Source organism: Leptosomus discolor, chromosome Z (genome assembly GCF_034619465.1).
Source record: "Leptosomus discolor isolate bLepDis1 chromosome Z, bLepDis1.hap2, whole genome shotgun sequence".
Classification (NCBI taxonomy): domain Eukaryota; kingdom Metazoa; phylum Chordata; class Aves; order Leptosomiformes; family Leptosomidae; genus Leptosomus; species Leptosomus discolor.
In genome coordinates, this window is record NC_141419.1 from 3,257,815 (window position 1) to 3,276,518 (window position 18,704).

The 18,704-nt window shown below is 65.5% G+C and overlaps 2 protein-coding genes and 1 non-coding gene across 3 annotated transcripts in view; 2 read left to right on the plus strand and 1 right to left on the minus strand.

Annotated features, from left to right (window-relative positions):
* The first annotated feature begins 701 nt into the window (after window positions 1-701).
* LOC147413182 (U11 spliceosomal RNA) lies at window positions 702-830 on the plus strand. Its single transcript, XR_015184097.1, has one exon. It is a non-coding gene; the product is annotated as a U11 spliceosomal RNA (small nuclear RNA).
* A 208-nt stretch (window positions 831-1,038) lies between these two features.
* On the minus strand, window positions 1,039-11,583 carry LOC147413183 (discoidin, CUB and LCCL domain-containing protein 1-like). Its single transcript, XM_086480313.1, has 15 exons — window positions 11,478-11,583; window positions 8,642-8,863; window positions 5,737-5,874; window positions 5,279-5,330; window positions 4,970-5,042; window positions 4,621-4,754; window positions 4,398-4,435; window positions 4,089-4,283; window positions 3,211-3,332; window positions 2,950-3,118; window positions 2,737-2,829; window positions 2,438-2,528; window positions 2,227-2,264; window positions 1,905-2,027; window positions 1,039-1,427 (listed from the first exon to the last, which is right to left on the minus strand). The coding sequence occupies exons 1-15, from the start codon at window positions 11,581-11,583 to the stop codon at window positions 1,039-1,041; spliced, it is 1,983 nt and encodes a 660-aa protein (XP_086336439.1).
* Window positions 11,584-13,870: 2,287 nt separating this feature from the next.
* GMEB1 (glucocorticoid modulatory element binding protein 1) overlaps window positions 13,871-18,704 on the plus strand; it is a 7,449-nt gene continuing 2,615 nt past the window's right edge. The window contains 5 exon segments of the mRNA XM_086479363.1: window positions 13,871-14,025; window positions 15,025-15,107; window positions 16,025-16,149; window positions 17,258-17,361; window positions 17,760-17,914. Coding sequence (XP_086335489.1) covers window positions 13,898-14,025; window positions 15,025-15,107; window positions 16,025-16,149; window positions 17,258-17,361; window positions 17,760-17,914 — 595 coding nt within the window. The 5' untranslated portion in view covers window positions 13,871-13,897.

Below are 18,704 nucleotides of genomic sequence, written 5' to 3' on the forward strand. Positions count from 1 at the left end.
GCCCCTCTGATCCCGGAGACACTCTCCCCCACCCCCTACCCCCCCGCCCCGGCCGCTGACCGCCACACGGGCGGGGGGCTGAACACCGGCTCCAGGCCTGGCGCGGCCCGGGGAGCGGCGGGACACGGCCTACCGCGCCCACCCCCGGGCTCCTCCGTACTTTGGGCTGTAAAAACCGGTGTAAAACAGCCGGCGCCTCCTGCCACCGGGGTAAGGCCCCCCCCCCAAGCGTGTCCCACCCCCCTTCGCCGTCCCGTACCTCCCCATGACCCGCGGGCGGACCCAGCCACCGCCGCCGGCTGCGCTCCCTCCGCCGCGCAGCCCGAGCCCTTCCGGGGGCACCGCCCTGCCGCCACCCGGAAACGCTTCCAGCGCCGCCAATCGGAAGGGAGCATTGCTGCGCAGGCGCGCCGCTGCGCCCGCCAAAGGCGCCCCCCGCTCTCCTCCCTCGCTGGGGAGGTGTCCCAGCGTGCTCCGCGCGATTTGCATATCGCTCGGAAGGGGCGCGGCAAGGCGGGGAAAAGGCTTTTTTTTGAGGAGAAAAAGCCGCAGAAATGGAGGAAAGAAACACGAAGCGTGAGGAGAAAGACGGGAAGAATAGAGATGCAGGAGGGTGCCTATCGGGAGCGCCGCGTGCCTCGCCGTGAGCTCGGTAGTACCCCGGCGCTTTCCGGTTGCGGCTGGGGATAAAGTGCTGCTTTAAAAAGGGCTTCTGCCGTGCGTGGCACGGGGGGGCTCCACGGCCGCCCCCGCGGAATCGACATCAAGAGATTTCGGAAGCACAATTTTTGCGGTGGGGGTCGCCGGTAACCGCTTGTTCCGGCGCCCCGGGGAGAGTTTGATGGTAGAAAGGCGCTTGAGGCGCGGGCGGGTGCGGGGCGAGCGCTACGCGGGCGGGAAGGGAGGGATGAGAAGGAGGGGTTAAAGTACAGCGTGTATTTAAATAGGGTCGTGGGGTCCGCCGGGAGGGGTCGCGCACGGAGCGCGGGGGGCCCCCCCGTGGGGCATCGCCGCTGCGCCCCCGCGCTCCTCCCGGCTTCACAAGGCTTCGTGGTAAACGTGTGAGAGGGGACAGTCCCCCGACCCCTCCGCGGCGGGGCCATCCCCCCCGGCGGGGCTGGTGGTCCGCTCCGTCAGCTCGCCAGGCTGCCGCGGGATGGGCGCATCGTAACGCAGCGCGGAGGAGCCGGGGAGCGCCGCGATGCCGCGGGGGTTGCGGTGGGTGCCGGTGGGTTCGGGTTCGCTGAACGGTGTGGCGTACTCCGGTTCGGGCGGCAGCGGCTCGGCGTACTCGTGGTATTTTCCCGGTACGTCGTAGTGGCTGACGACCAGCGGCAAGGCGTAGCCCTCGTCCGGGAGCGGTTTGAAGGTGGAAGGGCCCGTCTGGCTGCTGGGGCTCACCTGTACCAGGTCCGGCTCGGCGTAGTCTGCAACGGGGGATGCCGGGCTCTGAGCTGGGCACAGCGGGGGACTGTCCCCACAGCGCTGAAAGGGTGTGCCGGGGGGCTGGGGGCACCCGTGGGTGGGGAGAAAAAAACGGGCATATTTGGACCCCCAAGGCTGGGAAAAACTGGGCGGATGCGTGGCGAAACCCATCCAGGGCAGGACACCCACCCCTCGGGGACGGGTATGTCCCTCTGCCCCAGCGCGGCGTGGGGCTCCCAGTGCCCTCCAGCCACCTTCCAATGCTCACGCCTGGGTCTGAGGTGGGATAATAAGAATCATCATAATAAAGACAAATAATAAGCCCTGCCAGGGTCTTCCTTTTGCACGGGACCGTGATGCAGGACAGGGGTCGGACCAGAGCGGTGCTGGAGGGAATGGGCACCCCAGGGTGTCCCCAGGGTGCAATGAGGGACAGCTCTGGGCTGAGGGACCTGTTCACACCCTGATGTCCCTGTTACCTGGTGAATGGGTCCGGCTGAGGTCCCCCGGCGCAGCCGCCGTGGGGAAGGAGGCCAGTGGGGAGCCGGGGGGCGGCAGGCTCTGCAGGGAGCACACCTGGCTCGACTCCAGTTTGGGGTACCCTGAGCAGCGAGCAGAAACCCCCCTGGTTGTCACATGCCATCCCCTGGGGACAAGCAGCGCCCTGCTTGGGGGCAGACCAGTGCCCCGGGGGTGGGCCAGCTCAGCAGTACCAGTTAAACCAGCTGCACCCCTCCTGAATTTGGCCCCGAGGCACGGGCAGGACCCCCCGGCCCCGGGGAGAGGTTGGGGACCCTTTACCTTTTGTGATCCCGCAGTTCAGCTCCACCGCCGGCTTTCTGCCAAGGGGAGAGCGAGATGGGGGAGTGAGGGGTGCGGGCCACCTTGTGCCCACCCCCACGGTACCCACTGCACCCCTCTGTACCCGGCGAGCAGCCGAACAGAGCCACCACGCTTTGGGGAGGCAATGCCAGCGCTCCTGGAGCGAAGCGGGGGGCAGGATGGGACCCACCTCTTCCTGCGGCAGAGGAAGACCAGCAGCAGGAGGCTGGAGCAGAGGAGCACGAAGCCACCGATGAGCAGCATCACCAGCAGCGTGGAGCCTGGTGAGGAAGGGCAGTATCAGCCCCCGGGTGCCCCATCCCACCCCTCTGCACCCATGGGTGCCAGGAGACCCTCCCAGAGCCACCAGAGAAGGAAAATCCATGTGTTGTCACGGGGGGATCTTAAAGCCCAAGTGGGGTCTGTCGGTGCCTGGAGCACCCACGAGATAATGCTGTGCCCCAGGGACAGCCCCCACGTGGCACCCACCTGCCTTCTCCGGGTCCAGGGCGACGCCGGGGATGGGTGTGCGGCTGGCCGGGGGGCTGGTGGGGACAGGGACCTCCTTGGGGACACTGGGCACTGCGGGGCAGAGCGGAGACCATGAGTGTGGGACCACCACTGGTTGCCCGGGGAGGCGCCCGGGGGATGTTTGGGACCTAGGGGGGGTGCAGGGTGAGAGCTCCCACAAGAGGGGCTCACCGTAGGGCCGGGGTGCCCGGACCCGCGCCAGCTGACAGCCCACCAGGGCCACCTTCAAGGCCATGTGCTGGTGCCAGCTCTGGGGCGTGACACGGACGTAGCGGGCGACGATGGGGGGGATGAAGGCGTTGGAGACCTCCCCACGGCTGTCGGCGTTTCCTTCAAAGACCTGCCGGAGAGGGTGAAGAGGGTGCTGATGACCGAACACTCACAGGCGAGGGGTCTGCAGTCCCCCCCGTTGTCCCCCCATCCCATGCCCACCTTGTCCTCCTGGCCACCGCTGCCTCGGTAAGGTCTCCAGTTCTTCCCGTCGCGGCTGGAGGAGACCCGGTAGGACGTCACGTAGTAGTCGTGCTGCTCGGAGGAGCCTTTTGTGACGATGCCTGTCGGGGCAGGAGCGAGCCCGGGGGGAGGGGGGAGGGGGGGGGGCGGGGGGCCCTGCTGTCAGTCGGGGGGGGGGGGTCACCCCGTGCCCCAACATGCCCCATTGTGTGGGGCTGAGCCTTCCCAGCCAGAATAACCCCTAACCCCCATCTCTGGGGTACCCGGGTCCCTGCAGGGAGGGGAGCAGGGGGGACAGGACGTGTCACCACCCCTGCCAGGGGTTCCCTCTGACCCTGGGAAGGGGTTTGGGTGGCAGATTTGAGTGGCGGACCCCCCGCTCTGCCCCCAGGAGCTGATAACCTCCGGCCCCGGCTGCCAGCCCCGCATTCCTCCCTCCTCCAGCCTCCGGCCGGACAATGTCCCCATTTTCCTCCCTGCGGTCACCAGCCGCCGCCGCACAAAGCCCCCGCTTTCGGCAGGCTCCGGCGGAACAAAAGGCGCTCGCTGGCACCAGATGCAAGAGCATAATATTAACTTGTTCGTCCCAGAAATGGCTGTGAATGGGGGGTGGGCAGGGACAGCGGGGACAAAATGGGGATGGGGGACAGCCAGGGCGGGGGGTTGGTGCTGTCTGTATCCCAGTTTGCACCAGTAAAACCACGGCACAAGGAGCTCCAGTGCTTCCTGGGAGTGCAACTGCTCTGGGCAGCTTTTGTGGGCGGTCAGTGAGGCTGGTACCCACGTCACCGTGGGGAGGACAGCGGTCAGGGTGGCACAGGGACAAGGTTGTGTCCCCTCCGATGGCCAACACTCACCTGTGACGTTCCTGCGGGTGCCCAGGTCCAGCTCCAGCCAGGCGGCCTCGGAGCCGGGTTCGGCCGCCCAGGAGTGGCCGGCGGTGCCGAGCGCTGCCCGTTCGGCCGCCCAGGCTCGGTCCTGGCCCAGCGCGTCCACCTCGTGCCACCAGGACGAGGCGTTGAAGGCGGCCACCTCCAGGGTGTCGCCGCAGGCTGGCAACGGCAGACAGTCGGCTGGGAGCCCCGGACCCCCAACTCTGGGGGTTTGGCACCGGGTTCGGCAGCCAAAATCGTGGCTTAATTGCAGGAGAAATGGGGAAAAAATACCTTTGTGGAATATGAGCCGCTTCTCGGAAAGGGATCCCCTGCAGGGAGGAAGGTGGGGGGAGCATCAGACAGGGGAGTCCCCAGGTGAACAAACCCTGGGGGTCTCCGAAATCGAGGGGTGACAGGTCCCCGGTGTCAGCGCAGATGGGGTCCCACACCTGGGTGCAGGGTGCAGCTGTGGTTCCCAGCCCCCCCCCCCCCCCCCTCCCCGCCCCTCGCCCACCTTTTGGAGTGGAGCCCGTTGGCGAAAGCCGACTCGTAGAGCGTGATCCCCTTCTCCCGGGACAGGGTGACCTGCCCGCCCAGCTCGTCCGCGATCACCCCGGCGTGCACGGCTGCCTTGCACAGCACCGAGGTCTGTGGGGAGCAGGGGAGGGGTGAGAGCAGCCCCCCCCCCTCCGGGGGGCAGGGGCATTCTGGCACCCCACGGGGCACCCCACGGCCAAACCCATCCCCTGCGGTCTGCTGGGGGGGTGACAAGCAGTAGCCGCATGTGCTGGGGACCGTCCCCGGCGGGTGCACCCATGGGTGCTGACCCCTACAGCGGGGTGTCTGTGGGGCCAGCCACTTACATCCCGGTAGCCCTGGCTCGGGTTGCCCCAGATGTCCCCGTCGATGTCCTTGCAGCCGGCGGGGCAATACACGCTGAAACACACGGGGGGGGGGGGGGGGGGGTGTCAGGGCTCGCTCCCACCCCAATCCCCTCTGCACACCCGTTTTGTTCCCCATTCTGCCGCAGTTGCACCCCAAAAGTCCTGGGGCGAGCGCAGCCCAGCACCCGGGAGAGGAATGGGGACAAAACTGGGGCTGATGGGACCAGCAGTGAGGCCGGGGCGGGGGGATGCCGAAGTGGGGACCACTCACACCCCCCGGCCACTCACCTGACGTGCTCCTGGGTGTAGTGGGTGCCTCGAACCAGGCAGGAGATCAGGTCTGCAAGGCAGGGATGCCCCAGGGTGAAGGACCCCCACCCGCCCCCCAGCACCCACCTCTGCCCCAGTGCACCCCCTGTCCCAGAGGGGCCGGGAGTGATGGCCCCTCGGTCCCCGCAGCCATCGGCCCTGTGCCTGCAGCTCTGCCTGATATTGGGGTCCCAGCTGACCTGGGGGTCCAGGGTGCTGGGGGGGGGGGGGGGGGTCCCAGCTGGCTGGGTGGCCTGGGGGTCTCCCATTTTGCGCCCCCAACCAGGGAGAACAAGGGTGTTCAGGGAGCTCGGGGTGATGGGAGCTCACCTGGGGTCAGCAAGGAGCTCCCTCCACCCCTGGCCGTGCCCCCGCCATGGGCCGAGACACAGTCTGAGGGGGGGGTCTCGTCACCCCTGAGGGACGCTCCCCCCTACCTGGGTGCTGTGAGGTGGCGTAGGACAGGAGGAGACCTCGTCCCGAGCGGTGGCTGGTGCTGTTGAACAGGACGGTCACGGTGCTGGAGTTTGTCACCAGGAGCGGGGCGGCGGGGCCAGCGTTCCTGCAGTAGGGCCCTGCCAACAGGGACGGGCCCGTGGAGAGGACTGGGGCTCCCCAGGGACAGGTAAGGGGACCCGGACCCCGGGGTGTCACCTCCCCTGGCTCAACCCTTGCCAGGGCCAGGGAGGGCTCAGGCATTTGGGCTGTGCTTAGGGTGGTCCCAGCCCCAGAGTGGCCTCACGCCAGGGTGGCCCCATGCCCAAGGTGGTCCCAAGCCCCAGGGTGGCCTCATGCCAGGGTGGTCCCAGCTCCAGGGTGGTCCCATGCCAGGGTGGTCCCAGCTCCAGGGTGGTCCCATCCCCAGAGGGGTTTCATCCACACTATGGGGGGGGGGGACCTGGGACACAGCCCCCTGCAGCTCACTCTGTCCCCACTGTCCCCCACCTCCTCCCCCCTCCCCTGCTGCCCCCCCCAGATCCACAAGCAGCACCGGGGGGGGGGGGGGTGTGTGGATGCAGCCCCCAGGCACGAGGGTCAGAGCTGGACCAGGCTCCTGGGGGACACCCCAAGATGTCCCCACCTCCCCGAGCAGGGGCAGAAGAGCTCCCAGCTGGGCAGGGACCCCCCAACGCTTCCCAGAAACGATTCCCCCCAGGGCCTCTTCATTCCACCATGGCTGGGACAGTCTGAGCAGCCACCAGCCCTTATCAGGCACCTGCCACCGTGTCCCCCGCTGCCGGGGCTGGCACACACGGCGTGGCCCCGCAGGACCCTGAAACGGGGGCTGCGTCCCCGTCCCCTCCCCGTCTCCCCTTTCGCAGGCGCCGCCGAAGCCGCTTCCTAAATCCCCCCCGTTTAATCCAAATTAATTTGCAGTCTCCATCTCCCTGATTAAAACCAGCTTAGCAGGCAGGCGGGTTCCTTGGGGACATCTCTGGTCCCAACCAGGGACAAGAGGTGGCCCCAATCCCCGGATCGCCATCACCCCCCTGCCTGCATCTCTGCTCTGTGTAGTGTCCATCACCGGGGCCTCGGGGCACCCAGAGATGCTTTCAGCAAATGCCATCAGTGCCCTGGGGACAGGGAGCTGTGTCCCTGCGTCCCCATGGTGCTGGTGGTGAACACCCCCCCCACACACACACACCCCGTGGGGGGGTCGTGCTGTGCCTCAGTTTCCCCACCCTGACCCACACCCTCGCCCTGCTTATGTCAGATTTAACCGAGGGGTCAAAGCCAGGGGACGTGGGACATGCGTGTGTGCGTGCAGGAATGTCACAGGGTCACAGACACGATGGAATGGGGGCTCTGCACGACATGCAAATCACACGCATATGAGATGCAGATGACACACATGCACAGATTTCCCACCCGCTGCCAGATGCCAGCGCTGCCCTGGGCAGATGCTGCCACGTCTGGTGTGGTGCCCACCCGGCCGGCAGCTCCGGAGACCCCCTGGGTGTCGGGGACCCCTTGTCCCAGCCATGGGCTGGAGGCTGCCACCCCCACGGGGACCCCAGCGTGACCCCAGGGCAGGACCAGGCCGGGAGCCAGACACCGGGGTCTGAGTCAGCGGGAAGGAGCCCACAACCTCCGCCTGCTCTGGCTGCTTCCCGAAAAACATCTGGGACTTCTCAAGGGCCAGCGTCAGCGAGGGAGCGGGACCCCGGCCCAGCCATGTGTCACCGCCCGCCCGCCAGCACGCATGGCCCTGGTGAAGGCACCCAAAGGGGCTGCGGGCTCTCAGCCACCTCCCGCAGCCCCCACCACCTCCGCCAGCCCCCCCAGGAGCATCATCTGGGGGTCTCCCCTTTCCCACGTTGCTCCGGGACCTCTCAGCCTGGGCCAGGTGGTCTCTTGGCTTTGGGGTCCCCAGAGGGGATGTGTCCCTGAGGACACAGCAGAGGGGATGGGGACAGGGGACCTCACATGCTGTCACCCCTCTGGGTACCAGCCCAGAAAGGGTGAAAGCCCTAGAGAACAGGGAAAAATCCCAGTCCCAGGATCAGTGGCGGATCCAAGGTGGCTCCTTTCCACCCCGTGTTTCCCGTAGCATCCCCTGCCCCTCACCGGGCCCCGGGGCTGCTCCTCCATCCCACCTAGCAGTGACGCTTTCCCCCCCCAGTCTCCCAAGACATCTCCCCCAGCACTCGCCGTGCTCCCGGTGCTCTCAAATCCATCCAAGACCATTAAATCTCTCCAGAAAAATCCTGGAAGCATTTGGGCAGCGGCTGGACAGACAGAATTAATTAATCGGCGGCTGCATCTGGTCCCTGCTGGGTTGCCCTGCCCCCCTCCAGCTTGGCAACAGCCCCCTCCTCGGGTACCCCCATCCTCGGGTACCCCCATCCTCAGATATCCCCATCCTCAGATATCCCCCTCCTCAGATATTCCCATCCTCGGATAACACTCTCCTCAGATATCCCCCTCCTTGAGTACTCGCATCCTCAGATACCCTCCTCCTCGGGTATCCCCCTCCTTGGATATCCCTCTCTTTGAGTACCCCTGTCCTTGGGTACCCCCTTCCTCAAACACCCCTGTCCTCAGGTACCCCCCTCCTTGGATACCCTCCTCCTCAGATATCCCCCTCCTTGGGTACCTCTGTCCTTGGATACTCCCCTCCTTGGGTACCCCCCTCCTCAGACAACCCCTCAGCTATCGCCCTCATTGCATACCCCTGTCCTTGAACACCCCCCTCCCCCTGATGAAATCAGCTAAAAAGACGGATTTTCCCGATATTCTCCTCATCCAGGACTTCACATAATGTGATACCACACCCCCCCACACTCCATCCGCAGCCCCTTGGCGGGTGCTGCCTCAGTTTCCCCAAGATCTCCCGCTTACCGTAGGCGGTGCCGGCCTGGGGGTCGGCGAGCAGCAGGGAGCTGCGGGCGCAGCGCTCGGAGGGCTCCAGGTCCACGTCCCCAAAGGCCAGGAGGAGGGAGGTGCCCGGGGGGGCGCGCAGCCGCCAGCGGCAGGCGGTGTGGTTGGGGTAGGTGCCCGGGTAGTTCTTGGAGCTGAGGGTGCCGCTGTGGGGTGTCAGCAGTGTGTGGCCGCAGCCGTCCCCTGCGGAGAGAGCCGGGGGGGGGGGCGGTGCCTCAGTCAGGCTGCTCCCTGCCTCAGTTTCCCCACTTGGCATGGCCCCAGGGACACCCCACAAGCACCTGCAGCCACTTTAAGCATTTTCCTTCTCTGAAACGTGAGGTTTTTGTGGCTTTTCTGGCCGCTCCCCCCACCGACAACAGTCCCTGGGGGGATCTAAAGATGAAGCTGCCTCAGTTTCCCCCACAGTCACCCAGCACAGAGCTGCACCTCCAGCTCCTCTCCATCCCCCCAGGCCAGGAGGACCCCAATTTTGGGGGATACAAAAGGGTGCAAGGAGAAAATACCCTCCTCACGGGGCTGTACAGCACCGAGCAGCCCCCGGGAACCCCCTAGCCGCAGCCTTGACCTTGAGAATGACTTTGGGCAGCTGCATCCCCATCGCCTCCTCACCCAAAAGGGGCTTTTTCCCCAGGCACGAGGGAATATTTTGGAAACTTGAATTGAAAGTGCCCGGTGTCGGTGACCGACTGGGATTTCTGGTGGAGCCAGGGCAGGATTGGGGCGTGGGGAAGGGCGGGGAGGGGGGGAAAGCACCGCTCAGCCCCTCTGCGTGGGCTGGGGGGATTTGAGGGACCATCCCCCCCCCCCCCCTCCCTTTATCCCCAAAAAGCTGCTGCTCCTGCCAAGCATCATCCCGGCACAGCCAGAAAGAAAAGCGATGGCGGGCACAGCTTCACCCCTGCCTTGGCTCCCCTCGCCCGTCGCCGGGAGACGGCACAAAGCGCCGCCGGGGGAAAATCCTGCAAATAAAAAAAAAGGGGGAGGCCGGAGGTGGACGATGCCAACCCCCTCCCCACAGAGCCCACTCCTGCAGGAAGGGCTGGTGGCCAAACTGGGGGCTGGGGGGGGGGGGAGTTTCTCCCGTGAACACCCCCTGGGCAGGGATGTGGGGTGAAATCCCCAATTTCCCCACCCTAGCTGGGCAGCGGCCCCAGTTACGGCACAACCGGGAAGGATCAGGCCTTCTGGGGCTGGGGAGGGGGCACTGGGGGCAGGCTGGATGGGGGACTGGGAAAGCGGCTCCCAGAGGGGCTGCTGTGGCAGGGTGGGGGGGAAGAGAAATTTAGGGTATTTTGGGGGAGTTTCTGGCAAGGAAGTTCGGAGCCATCGGGATCTACACAGAAAACCCTCCCTGGCCAGGACAGCCTGGCACATGTGTCCGAGCTGGGGGTCCTGGATGGACCCCCCCGGCTCCAACCCCATTGCTGGTGGGTGCGGAGGGGCTGGGGGGGCCCCATCCCAGGAAAACTCCATCCCAGGAAAGGGAAACCCTCGGGAAAAGCATCCCGAGTGTGGCCGGCACATGCCAGAGATAAGCCGAGAGCTGCAGGCGCACGCGGGGATTTGGCTCCAAAGATGCTATCGAGGGGCCAGGAACGGTCGAGGCAGAGCCGTGGGGGGACCCGGGGACTTGGGAGCCACGGGAACATCCCCTCTCCAAAAAAAATCAATTGCCAAAAAAATGGGAAAACTGGATTTCCGCTGGGTGAGGGCGAAGCCGTGGCTGGGCCATCCCTGCCAGGGATTTGTTTGTTTTCTCACAGGATGCAGGAAAGACACAACAGGGCGATGCTCCGGGAAAAGTCCGGCACGCTGCCGGCCCTGCCGGAGCTCCCCTGCGGCTACCGAGGGGTTTGGGATCCGGTGGAAACTTGCTGTGGGATGTCTCCCAAATCCCACTGGGGGAACACAGTGAGGTTCTGCCCCCGGTAATCCCTGGGGGAGATCCTGGTCCGATCCTGTGCCTCGGTTTCCCCTTGCTGGGGATGACGCTTTGGATGTCCCATCCTCGTCTCCTCGCTCTTGGATGAGTTGGGGACGAGCGGCACCGGGGAAAAGCGGGTCTTCAGGGTGAGGCTTGGCCGAACGGGCTTTCCCGGCTCCCGGAGGGTGCAAATCCCCCCGGAGCGATGCTGCCGGGGTCCGTGGCATCCCCAGGATGGAGCCCACTGCCCGGCTCTTCACCATAAGCTCCGGTGATCCTCTTAAACCGGGGCCCCTGGGGATTAGGGGGTCCTGGGGAAAGCCCTACGGGAGGGACGGAGCCGACTCACTCCGGGACCACCGGGACTCCCGGGACCTCCGGAGCAGGCGACACCTTGGCACCGGGAGCAGCGTCGGACAGAGGGAGCAGGGGCTGTGGGGAGAGCAGGGGCGTGCGGGACCAGGGTGATGCGGGGGTGGTGGAGGCAGCAGGGAGCTCGTCCCGTCCGGTACCGGTGCAGACGGGTGGCAGAGACTCCGTTACGGACCGGTACCGGGACAGGCGGACTGCGGGGACCTCGTCCCGGTGTGGTCCCGATCTGGGGACAGGGGGGACACGTCCCCAGTCGGTACCGGGGAGCCCATCCTGCTCCGATCCCGGTCCGCGCACAGTGAGGAGCCCGTCCCGGATCGGTACCGGCGCAGAGCCCGTCCGGTCCCCATCTCGGACCCAGTCCCGGTCCCGGTCGCGACGCACAGCCCCTCCCGGTGAGAGAAGGGGAGTCCCGGAGATGCCGGTGGGAGCGGGACTCCCGGTGCCGTGTCCCGGTGCGGTGTCCCCCGCCGCCGGCGCCCCGCAATCCGCACTCACCGTCCTGTCCGCCGGCCGGGCGCGGCCCCAGCGGGCCCAGCAGAAGGCAGCGGCGGAGCAGCGCCAGCGCCAGCGCCCCCCGCGCCGCCCCGCCGCCCGCCCGCATCCTCCCGCCGCCGCCGCCACCGCCGGCCCCGCCGCGGCCCCGCCGCGCCCGCCGCCCCGAGCCCGCCCCCGCCCGCCCCGCCGCGCCCATTGGCTACCGCCGCCCGGCCCCGCGCCGCCATTGGTCCGCCTCCCTGTCAGTCAGCTGGCACCGCCCGGCGAGGCGAAGGGCGGGCGGGGGAGCGGGCGCGGCGCGGCCGGGGAGACCGGGGGGCTCGGCCGGGCTGGCGGTGGGGGGTCCCGGGCACCCCGGGGGGGGGGGGGGGGGGGGGGGGGGGGGGGCCTTGCTCGGGGCTGGGGGACACGAGGTGGGCGGCAGTCCCAGATGCCCCCCGGGGATGGCAGCGGGGCTGGGGACGGCCCCGCTGTGGGGGTACGGAGCTCCCGGTACAGCGGTAACCCCCCCCCCCTCCCCGGGCCGTCCTGGCCCCCCCCCGCCGTTGCCCCCAAGCCGTCACTCGTGGCCCGGCCTCAGCAGCGGGACGGTGCCACCGGCCGCCGCTAGGGGGCAGCACGGCGCCGCCGGCGGGAGCCGCGTCGTCTTCGGCCCCTTTAAGGCAGGCGGCGGCCGGAAGTGCTGGCGGCCGAGGCCGCGGCGCCTACTGCGCATGCTCCTTCCTGCCCGGCCCGCTTCCCCCCCCTGCCCCCCTCCCCCTTCTCTCAGCCCCCGGACTCGGCCGCTCGGCGACGGTAAGGGCCGGCCGGCGCCGCGCTACGGGAGCCGGGAGGGGCCAGGCGGCGGCGCGGCGGGGCGGGGCGGGGCGGGAGGGGGCCCGGCCCGGCCCGCCGGGGAGGGGAGGGGGCGCCCCAGCGCGCGTCGCCGTACGTGCCGCCGCCGCGAGGGCGGACGTCGCGCGCCGCAGGGGGAGGGGGGGGGGGGGGGGGCCGCGCCGCTGCGTCCGCCCGCGGGGGGGGGGGGGGGGGGGGGGAGGAGGGGGGGAAGCCGGGGGGGGGGGGGGGGGGAGAGGCCACACCCCTCCCCCGAGCAGCCCCGCCCCGCCGCAACCGCGCGCCGCGGGGGGGGGGCGCGCGTCTCCCCCCCCCCCCCGCCCTTGACCTCTGACCCCGGGGGGGGGGGGCTGCGGCCTGGGGGGGGGCGATGACCTCTGACCCCTCGCCTCGGCGACCCGCGACCTCCGGGGTCACGTCTGCCCGCGGGGAGGGGTGGGGGCGCCGGGGCCTCCGTTCGGCCTAGCGAGGGCCAACGGCCGCCACCGGCGCCTCGGGGTTCCCGGGGTGGGAGCGGGGGGGGGGAGCCTCCCCTGCGGCCCTGGGGGGGCCCCACCGGCTCCTCACCCTGCCCGGGGGGCCCGGGTCTGCTGCCCCCCCAGCCGGGGCCTGCGCTCGGAGCCGGACACCATCGGGGTTTCTCCGGAGCCTTGAGGAAGCCGCGGGTCGCGGGGGGAGCGGCGCCGGGGAGCGGCGGCCTGTCCGGGGCTGCCACCAGCCGTGAGCGGGTGGAGACGTGGCCGAAGCGGGGAGGTGCAGTGACCCCCGGGGGGGGGGGGGGGTGCGGGGGTTGGAGCCGGCTGGGGACCGCGTCCCCTCCACTAGTGGCCTTCCTGGCTTGTCCTGCCGTGGGCCACCAAGCCCGCCGCGGGGTGCTGCCCTGACCCAAGCTTTCAAACCCCGGTGGATCCTGCCCCGAGCGGGGCTGAGCTCCAGCCCCACCGCAGTGCCAAAACCACCTTTGTGCCTCAGTGACCCCTCTGCCAGCGTCTCCTGCGGCACCGCACCTCGGCCATACCGGCTGCTCGGCAGCCCGTGTGCCCCGGGAAGGGTCACCGTCGGGCAGGGTCCTGGCAGGGAGGGATCGGAGCATCCCCAGGGCGGCTGGAAGCGCCGCCAGGCACGGAGGGGGGAGAAGCTCTGTCTTGGAAACCCCTTACTCTCGCCAAAACCCACCATGAGGATTTGCTCGGTGGGGCTGGGGAGAGCCGCTGGCTGCTGCCGGCTGGGGAAGCGATGAGTGGGCTGACACTGGGGGGGATCTGTGGGGTTTTGTGTCGTCGGATGAGATGTTCCCGGCTACCGTGATGGATAGGGGAGGAGAAATCCTCCTGTGCGTTGGCAGCCGCTTGCCCGTCTCTCCCCGGTGGTGAATTTAAAACGCCTGGTCCCCTTTTTGGAGCCGGAGCTTTGCTCCGCCGGCCCCGCGGTCCCCGTTAGCCCGGCCTTTGCTGCGGCGGGACCGGGCGACCATGCTGCCGGTCCTCTGCCCGCACGGGCAGCGGTGCTGCCGCCGTCCAGCCCTGCCTCTGCTTTGCCCTCTGCAGCACCGCCGCACCTCGCCGCCGCCGGGCTTCATGTGAGAGATGGCGAATGCCGAAGTGAGCGTCCCTGTGGGTGATGTGGTGGTTGTACCAAGTGACGGAAACGAAGGGGAGAACCCGGAGGATACCAAAACCCAAGTGATCTTGCAGCTCCAGCCGGTGCAGCAAGGGTGAGTTGGATGGGACTGGCGTGGCTGGGAGGTGTGGGATGGGATGGAGTGGGGTGTGTGTGGGGGGGGGATCTCCCTGTGGATTTTCGTGGTGTGGGGACCGAGCGCTGCTGCGTTTTCTGGGTCTGCGTCAGTTTTGTGCCAGAGGGAAAAATCCCACGCGGAAAAGCTTTTGTGTGTGTCACTGTCACGGGGCCTCCCGAGGACTGAGATTGTCCTGCGGGGACGTGGCCGCGCCAGGCTGCCTCTGGATCGCGGCGGTGGCAGCGGGGAAGCGACGAGGTGGTCGTGGTGCTGCCCGGGCCACGCGTCCTCCCGGTCTCCCTCTCCGGCCCCAGGCTGGGTTTTGGCCACCCTGCAGCTGCTGCACGTGGTGGTCTGTGCACCCAGATCCGTGTATGCCCCTGCCAGCTTTCCCCTAAAATAATCCTTTAAAATACACCGAAGCCGGAGGGAATTTGGGGGTAGCCCTGGCAGCCGCTGCGGAGGAACGGCTGCCACCAGGCACTTCATGTTAGCTCTGGATCAATCAGGACGTGACTATACTGGCTCCAGTTTGATGATATTCCCAGAGCGGGGCGGCTGGAGGCCTGACAGTGACTCTTCCCTGCGTGACCTCCGGGTGCTGCAGTGTCACACGGGGCTGGAGGGGAAATCCTGGGGCCTTGAGCTCCGCTTCCTGTTGTCGTGGGTAACGGGCTGTGTCAGAAAGCGGAGGAGAAGGCGCTGGGAAGCGCCGCTGCAGAGCTGCTTCAGCAGCGGGGAGGGCGCGATGACAGGCCTGGGAACGCCTCTGCGTGTTTCAGTCCTCGGGATTCTTCCCGTGTTTCGTGTGTGCCCAAAAAAATGCCTTGTGATTGGAAACCGTGTCAGCCAAAATCCGCAGCCCTGGAGGACAGGCAAGAAAGAAACGAACCGAGTTTTTTTAACCCCGTGCTGTGAATCGTGATTTCCCGTGATTTATGTAGTTTGCTTACGGGTGGCCGCTCTCACAAACAGGATTTACCACGAGGGCTCTGAGGCCAGCGCCGCCGTAGTGGCTGTGGAAACCCACACCATCCACAAGCTAGAAGAAGGGATCGGTGAGTTCCTGCTTGGTGTGGGCAGAATCCCCTCCTCTGCAGGGCTGGGCGCTGCTGAGCTGGTGTCTCCAGTTCGCTGGGCTTCCTTCTGGCTCTGCCCCCTGCAGATGCTGTTTCCCAGGCATGGATGTGGGTGCAGGGTCTGGGCATACTCTGGAATAAGAGTCTGCTGTTACTGCTTGGTCTCAAAAGTCCTGGAACTGAGATCCTGGCTCTCCTGCAATGAATGGTAAGGGCTCCCACGGGGTCCAGGGGAGCCGAGGTTTCACCCCAGCCTTGGTGTGCGACACGAGCAGGCAGGAGCGGTGGTTACGAGGACGGTGGTTGTGCCTGCGCTGGCGGAGGCAGGCTGGTGGCTGGCTGTTTGCCGAACCAACAGCCTGACAGTTTGGGTTGGGTGCTTGGAAGTGCTCCCTGCCATCCCGAGGAGCACGTGGGAAAAGGCTCCTGTCATTAGGTGCTGTCACTCCATCTTGACTGTGTTCTGCTTCCCGTGTGGGTGTGGGTCTTTTGGCAGCATTAGCAGAAACCCTGCGTGTGAAGAGAATATATTATCAGTAAGCATCTGATAGCTCTGCTAAAGAGGCACCAGAGCTCCAAGAAATCTGAGAGAGATCTGTGCTTTCCACAAAGACTGTCCTCACTGACCCCCCCTTACAGACGGGGGGGATTTCTGGCCCCATGTTCTCCCGATAGCTGAGCTTCATTTGGAGCGTTGCTGTATTAAAAAGCAGGTGCCCGGTGCTGTTAGAGCTCGTAACTGCAGCAGAGTAAGACAGGACTGATCCTGAACGGGGAACGGCCCTTCTGTGGGTTGCCTGAGCGTAGGTCTCACAACCTGTGAGCTTTCAGCTCCTGCCTTGGGGGATTTGAGCTTCCTGGGTGGAAAGTTCCGTTTTTACCCCTTCCTCCCTCAGACCCAAGCACCATTGAGACGAACGAGGAGATCGAGATCGCCTATCCCATCACCTGCGGGGAGAGCAAAGCCATCCTGCTCTGGAAGAAGTTTGTCTGCCCAGGAATTAATGTCAAGTGTGTAAAGGTAAGGGAGTTTTCACAGTGGATTCCTCGAAGTCGGGCACTTGACCTCCCCAGGACTTTCTTACTTTTGGCATTTCACCTGAGCCTTGTCCTGGAGCCCAAGTGACTTTGCCTCTGCGGCGTGCTGCGTTGTTGGTGCTGAAGGCGTTTTTAGCGCGGGGAGAAGCCGGGGAAGAGCGGGCTAAGGAGTGAAGGCCTATCACCTGCCTTATTTCGGAGTCGTACGTGGCACTGGATGAGGGACTTGGAGCTGAAGGCAGGCAGGGGATGTGTCCTGAGCTCTGCCAGAGCTTTTCTTCCTTGTCTCTTGGTGTCCTGGTACTCCGCTCCTGTCACTTCCTCGGTGAGCAGGTTGCATTGAGCAGAGAAATCTCGCTGTTACCTTTTTCCACCTGAGAGCGTGCTGATGTGCAACAGCTGATGTGCTGAGGCTCGGTCCCCACAGCGAGAGCGCTCTGTGGCTGACCCTCCCCAGGAGCCGTCTTGGCCACGGAGCCGATGCCCCAGTGAATACCTGTGTCAGCCAGAGGTGCTCGGCTGTTTAACGTGACAGGAGTCTCCCGTAACGCTCTCCAAGATGACTGTACATGATCACAGGAGGAGCTGACTTGGTTCGTGCTTCATACACAAGCCTTCAGGGCTGTTCCTGGCTAGAGCTGTGTGGTTCAATGCCCGTGGCCAACAGGCCACCCCTGCAGACGTGCCCGTTCCGGAGTTGGAAGTGTTGCTGTGCCCAGGGGATCAAGAGCTCCCTGGTGATGATGCAAAGGGAGACGGGTGGCTGGGCTGAGGCTTATTTGTTCCCTTCTTTATGGTGATCCCTTTCTGTTGGGGTTTTTTTTTTTTATGCCAAGACTCCGGTTTGCTTTTTGGAGGGCACGTGGTTTTCCCTCCAGAAGCCCCAGAGCTTTTCCCAATCGCAGTTCCAATGAGAAGCAGCGATATTGGCTTCCAGCTAATTTGGTAGGGATTTGAGAAGCAGCTCCTCTTTCTGGGTGGAAGTCAGGGCTTAGATGAGCTGTGGCCTGGCTGTGCTGGCTGTCCCCAAACAAGGCTTCCGAAGCGACCTTCCCCTGTGTTTGCTGAGCTTTTGTTTATCTCCTTGTCAGTTCAATGACCAACTGATCAGCCCGAAGCATTTTGTTCACCTGGCTGGGAAGTCTACCCTAAAGGACTGGAAGCGAGCCATTCGCCTCGGAGGAATCATGCTGAGGTACTGGACTTGCCTACCACCCTGTCCAGCTTCAGGGTTCCCTCCCTGCGGCCGCAGGATCCCAGGCAGGCGTTTTGTCTGCTCTGCAGTCCTCGGGAGGACTTGGAAGCTCACCTTAGCTGGCCCTGTGGTCTGAGGGGCAGGATTCCTCACAGAAGGGGCCTCACCTGGGGGACCTGCTACTCAGTGGGGGTGGAATGGGGCTGGAGCCCTGGAGGTGAAGCTGGGGGACGGCTTGTATTCACCACTCGAAAGCCCTGCAGGAGATGTTTGGCACCTTTGCCAAGCTCCCTTCGTCCCTCCTTCCCATGGCCGTAGCATTCCTACGGGGAATACTCCCTTTTGTCTCCAGGCTGAGGTTTTTGCTGAGCCTGGTTCTCTCCCCACTCCCTGCACAGGAAGATGATGGACTCGGGGCAAATCGACTTCTACCAGCACGACAAAGTTTGCACCAACACCTGTCGAAGCACCAAGTTTGATCTCCTGATCAGCAGCGCCAGAGCGCCGGTGCCGGGGCAGCAGAGCGTGGTGCAGACCCCGACATCGGCTGATGGTAGGAAACCAGTTTGCCATGCCACAGGAGTTTCCCTCTGACCCTCTTCTTCCTCCCTGGACTAATCCAATCAGGTTGCCCACGCACACTTGGCATCTTCTCCCCAGGCGTAGCGGGGCAGTCCCCACCGTTCGGGACGCTGCTCTGGTTTCTGGGAAGGAAAATAATTCCCCTGTCTGCTCGGAGAGGTCTGGGCAGCGTCCGTCAGGGAGGTTGGCTCTGCAGGGAGGGGAGGGCTGGAGAGCAGCCAGCATTAAGCAGTGACCAGAGGCAGCCAGGGGAGGCTCACCTTGAAGGGATCCCTCTTCTGGGGTCACCATGTGGGCAAACACCTGAGCTCTTTCCTATTGGAGGGGCTATTACCAAGGCACGAGATGGGCTAATAGTCCGTATGGATTTAGGGATGCTGACCTGCTCCACATCCCCTGAACATCCATGAACGGGGGGTGATGGCTGGATGTGATTTGGTTGTCATTCCAACTGCAACTTCTCGGCAAATCCCGTGCTTCAGAGCAGGAAGTGATCTCCTTGCAGAGTTTCAGGGAGAAGGCTGCTCCCCGCCGTATCGCACCGTTCAGCTGGGCAGCTTACGTTTCTTTAAAGCCCTGAGTGGGTGAGGTGGCAGAGTTGTCCGTAGGCTGAGGAGAATCTCCTGGAAAGCACATGGTGAACCTCACAGTGGCTGCAGATTGGCTTAGTCCCAAAGTCGATCCAGAAACTGAGGGTTGAGTCAGATCCATTTCCCTTTCTATCAACCACCTCAGCCCTGACCCCATCATTAGGGCGTCTA